General features: G+C 40.6%; 1 protein-coding gene across 1 annotated transcript in view; it reads left to right on the top strand.

Moving 5' to 3' along the window:
• The window catches only part of actr5 (actin related protein 5), a 15658-nt gene extending 10436 nt beyond the window's left edge, over nt 1–5222 (top strand). Inside the window, exons 5-9 of the mRNA XM_010796296.1 lie at nt 2579–2743; nt 3120–3221; nt 3397–3536; nt 3786–3918; nt 4399–5222. Of these exons, the coding sequence (XP_010794598.1) occupies nt 2579–2743; nt 3120–3221; nt 3397–3536; nt 3786–3918; nt 4399–4716 (858 nt within the window). The 3' untranslated portion in view covers nt 4717–5222. The remainder of the gene's footprint in view (nt 1–2578; nt 2744–3119; nt 3222–3396; nt 3537–3785; nt 3919–4398) is intronic.
• The last annotated feature ends 255 nt before the right edge of the window (nt 5223–5477 follow it).

Consider the following 5477-nt stretch of genomic DNA (forward strand, 5'->3'; position numbering starts at 1 on the left):
ACGCCAGCGAGGAGACCAAAATCAGAAAAATATCCAATATAATTTCAAATAAGAAAAAGTCAAATAATAACAAATTGTTATAATTGAGTAGCTGAAGCCGGGACATCTTTGGTATTTTTTCTGTTAAAATTGCTACTGGTTATCACTCCAAACGTTTTTCTGTCAATAGTTCGTTTCAGCTCTGCTTACTATATTAATATCCTGATATTGATTTTAGCCATAATACCCAACCCTTCTTGTGTTGCATTTTGTTTTTTAAGATCTTTTTAACCACACTGCACAAACATCCACACTCAGGTACACACATTGACATGCACACAATCTGCCAGCTTATGACAGCGACACTAATTACCTTCACCACACTTTGCCCATCTTTCAAGAAGTGTGTGTGTGTGTGTGTGTGTGTGTGTGTGTGTGTGTGTGTGTGTGTGTGTGTGTGTGTGTGTGTGTGTGTGTGTGGCTATAAAGATACTTCTTTTCCCATGTACCACTTCCAGCATTGAGCTGAGTCACAGTGACTGAGCACAGTGAGCTGTATTGTCTCGACGGACGACCCTCAGCTCTTGATGGACACGTCGGCCGCTGCAGGGATCAGTCTTGTGACCTTTTTGGCTACAGTGCAGCCTTTTGTAGCCACTGCACCACTGTTGTGTGTGAGTGTGTGATCGCATCTCACGCAGCAGCAGTGCAGCCACATGCCGAACAATGACGGTCAGAGTTACATCACGCCAGCGGTGTCAGCTAACAGCTCTCTATTTGCTCTGATCGCCCGCAGGAATCATCTCATGTCATGAAAAAGCCTTTTAATAACGCAACGCAGATGGCCTGTAACTGCAGTCCTGTGTGTAATGTGAGCTGCGTTCAGACAGCAGAGATATGACTGTACAGCAGGACGGTGCTGAGGGGAAGACAGCTGGTGGCTGATGGGAAGGCCTTGGCTGCTGTGGTCGTTTTTGTCTGGTCGGGTGATCTGAGATGCTGTTTCTCGTGCCGTATTGGGTTTCAGACCACTATATAAGGGTTATATTTGACTATTATATATCTTTGTGATATTATTATTAGAGATCAGACTTACAGGAAATGTTTCATATTCATGTGCTGAGAGTTTCATGTGAACTCAAAAGGTACATTGATTCTACACATGTTGCAGTTTGGTCCAACAATGAATGATCCTTCTAACAAGAATTGACTTTGTCACAGAGCTCAATTTTTACTATTAAAAACACAACAATGAGCCAAACTGTTTTTACCTTATTATCTTTAAAACTGTCTCTTAATATGATCTTATCCTTCGTACACTATCTTTTTACCGTAAATACTCATTAAAGCACTAAATCTGTATTCATCCGCAGCTGAAAATAGTCCCTGAAAAAGTGCAATTTACTCAACAATACAGTTCCCAGCTGTTTTAGAAATGTGTGTATACTTTTGAAACTCTAAATATGTTATATATCTAAATATCTGTATATCTAACGTCAGAACAATTTAGAAAATAATGAAGGAAACACACGGATGTTTTTGCATTTGGTCTTTTCATGGGATCCTTCGACGATAACAGAAATATGGAAAAGACAGATACAGTTAGAATATCACCAGCTTTTTCCTTTTAATATTGTATGTTTGCTTTTCTTGTCTGTCTTTTACTGCTTTGTAGTCTTTAAGGTTGCTTAGTTCTGGAAACGAAATCACACATCAAGTCAGACATTTACTAACCATGCAGTCATTGCAGACAGTTGAGTGACAGGGTTTGTGGGTGTCACCTGATAATAACACCTTTTTGTAAGACAATGGGTGGAGGTTTGTGTTGTGTCTGATTCATCTAATAATTACACTCCAGCCCCTGACAGATAATCTGACTAAGAGTAGAGAAGTTATTGTAGATTATACACACGTATTTTATTTTCACCAACTGGTTCATTTAAAGGTCACATATCATGCTATTTTTAGGCAATAGCATAGGTCTCAGATATATAAAATATATATAAAAATTGTCTATGAAGTGTTTAGTTCAAAATACCAAACAGATCACCCGTTCTAGCCATGCCTCATATCCCTCTATTTCACTTCCTGTTTCAAAAGTGCTGATCTTGGGTATAAAGCTTTAAAAAAAAGAAAGAAATTNTTTGCTGATGTTTTTTCGAGTCTTCTGGCCAATCAGAATCAAGATTGTTGCCGGAAGTCCCCACGGAGAATAACTTTGCGGTAGAACTATTCTTTATACATCCATGGGTACAACTTCAGATACAAATGAACACATAATGAAATATGACCCCCGGTTTGATGATTAACAGGTCACAGAACAATGGGAGCTATCTACCCTTACCCACAATTTAAAGTAAGTCACACAGACTATCTCCTCTTTGCTCTTCTCTCTGTGAGGAGCAGCAAGTTCAGCTTCAGAACAAAGTGAAAAACAAACAATGGCATAAAATATTATTAAAATGTTGGGTCGTGATTTATTGACCAAGTAAAAAGTGGGTCCCGAGGCCTGACCAGTTGAGAACCACTGCTCTAAAACATCCACAATTTAAAAAGTAGCATAAACAATTTTGTTTTTGATTTGATGTTGGTTGTTCAGGAGCTGCTGGAAGACGGCCTGCTGGATCACTTTCATAAGAACCTGGTAGAACTCAACATGGATTCTGCAGAAGAGCTGCAGTCCTACATCAACAAACTGCAGGTGGCTGTGGAGCAGGGCCGACACAAACTGCTGCACAGCGACGGAGCAGAGGGCAAGACGGAGGTGGGTCATATATACAGTATATATATACATAGATATATAAAAACCTCTCTACTGGTTGTATACGTAAATGCTTTAACCAACAATAACATGCTTTCCAAGAGGACAAACAACACTTTAATGTCCACAAAAGTAATCAGAATATTTTAATTATCTCAGGAGGAATTGGGTTTCATATTAGTTGTCCCGTTATAGAATAAAATAAAAGATACATATTTAAATGACATAATGGAAGAGTAATGACAGCAGCTGATCCATGTAGGAGCCACAGAGCTGAGATCACATTCAAATGTAATAATAATGAATGACCTGCATGTCATCACGCTGGATGTGCTGCAGCTGACATGAAGCCTGAGGCTGTTCTCTTGCTCTCTGCCAGGTGTCTGAGCTGGAGCACCCCATGGACGAGGGAGACGGCGTGGCGCTGATGGACCCGGACTTCCCTGAGGACACGCTGCCAGAAAAACCTGCTCATGTTCAGGTAGTGGCACAGAGACTCAGGATTACATAAAGATTTAGATCCTCATTAATGCTGCGCAGGAAGCTGTCTGCCACTTTACTGTGTGGCAGAACGCTTGTCCTGTGTTATGTTTTTGTGTCATGGCACCAATGAAGCACACTTAGCTCAAAAGCTGAACATTTGGTCTTGTCTCCAGCCCGTGTTCAACATGGCGGAGTACCACCAGCTGTTCGTAGGGACGGAGCGCCTCCGATGTCCAGAGCTCCTCTTTCAGCCCTCGCCGACAGGAGAGGAGCAGATGGGACTGATGGAGGCGCTGCAGTATGTCCTGGCCAGGTAAAATGATACAGAAGGACAGGTGTATGCACAAAACACACGTGCATATACAATAAGGTGTATGTGAACACATAGCCATATGCTAATGAAAGCCTGCAGACACAACCAACATATTCTTTCTTATTTAATCTAACACAAAAATACTGTATTTTCGCCCTCTCCTTTTAGCATATTAAACACATTATTTCTCATATTAACTTGTTTATATTAGAAAATGACATTTGAAACCGATGTCATATTGTCATACAGGTACACTCCAGAGCAGCAGGAGGCGCTGGTGAGCAATGTGTTTCTGACAGGAGGGAACATGCTGTACCCTGGGATGAAGGAGAGAGTGGAGAGAGAGCTGCTGGCTATGAGGCCCTTCCAGTCACAATTCAAGGTATTAGGTCCCTTTAAAACCCTATTTATCACCACACACTCCTAAAGGGCCAAACCACTCACTTCTGAACCACCGCCTTCTTCCTCGATACTGATGTTGACCAATAAAGAAATGTCTTGGTTTTTTTGTTTCTGAGATTGATATACTGTATATAGTTCCGAGCAAATGATACAGGTACAAATATTCTGAACTGGAACTTGATTTTTGTCTTTGTTTGCACAGAATATAACCTATCCATAATGTAACTTCATTAAGAAGTATAGTTAAAATAAAGTAAATAGTTCAAGTTAAGTAAACCCTAACCCATAATCTAGCTAAAAGTTCCCGAGGCCATTCTGCCAAAATGCTCCAAATGTAATCTTGGTGTTATAACAAGAGACATAAATTCACTGAATGAATGCCGAGGTTAATGGATAGAAAGGTAGAAAATACTAGACCCTCTTTGTTAATGCATCTGAACTGTGACTGGCTCTTTTCTAGGTAACCATGGCGTCGCAGCCGGCCCTGGACGCCTGGTACGGGGCGAGGGACTGGGCGTTGGAGCACCCAGCGGGGGGGGAGGGCTGGATCAGCAGGCAGGAGTACGAGGAGAAGGGAGGCGAGTACCTCAGCGAGCACTGTGCCTCCAACCTCTTTATTCCCATGAAACTCGTCAAACCACTTCTTGCTCGCCCCGCCGAGCCCTCGGTTACCATGCCGACATCAACTGTCCCTTCTGCTGCCGTCACCACGGTTACGCCTGCCCTTACTCCATCCTGTTCTGCGGTTGCTGCTGATGTTTCTATGGTTGTCTCCTAAACTGGGATCTTTCCTTTACCACAACTAAATGATGTTCAAAGAATTCCGAAAGTCATTTTTGATGAGGGGAAGTGTTTACCTTTTCGGTGCACCCACTTTCATTTGACTACTTTGTGACCTCTAATCTTTCCCAGAATGCCTTTTAACAACACCTAACAAGCAGGTTTGAACTTGATGCATACAAAGGTCAAAAAGAAAAAAATGTATTTTTTGTTGTTTATCAGAATATATGTGATCCCGAACATTATTGTCAATTCAAGTATTATCTCAATACTTTGAGTACCAACAAAGTCACCATTTCCATATTTTAACCTGTCTGTTCTCAATATTCCGTTATCTGCGTTTTGTCTCTGACTGAGTTAGCTTTGTTTTCATAATGCTAGGCTACATCACATTCATATTGAATGGTCATCAAATTAATGATCTTAAAAAAGGACAATGGTTATATTTTGTATATGTAAATAGATTTTGTTTTTGTATGTTTGTAAAATATATTTTCACCAATGCAAACATCTGTTGGCTTTTGATTGAATGACGAGTGGAGAGGCAAGTATAGCAGCTTTCTACAGAAGTGACCCAATGTCTAATAAATTAATTAGTTCTTCAAGTACTCCCCTCTCAGTTTTCCAGGCCACAGTTTTCCAACCAAGATTTGAAACCCCAAACATTATCAATTTACAACTTTAAAAAAAACAAATCAAAATCATATCTTCACTTATGAAAAGCTGCTACCAGAGAAACTTCAATATTTGTGCACGATT

This window comes from Notothenia coriiceps, unplaced genomic scaffold (assembly GCF_000735185.1).
Source record: "Notothenia coriiceps isolate Sejong01 unplaced genomic scaffold, NC01 NC01_scaffold00037250, whole genome shotgun sequence".
Taxonomy (NCBI): Eukaryota; Metazoa; Chordata; class Actinopteri; order Perciformes; family Nototheniidae; genus Notothenia; species Notothenia coriiceps.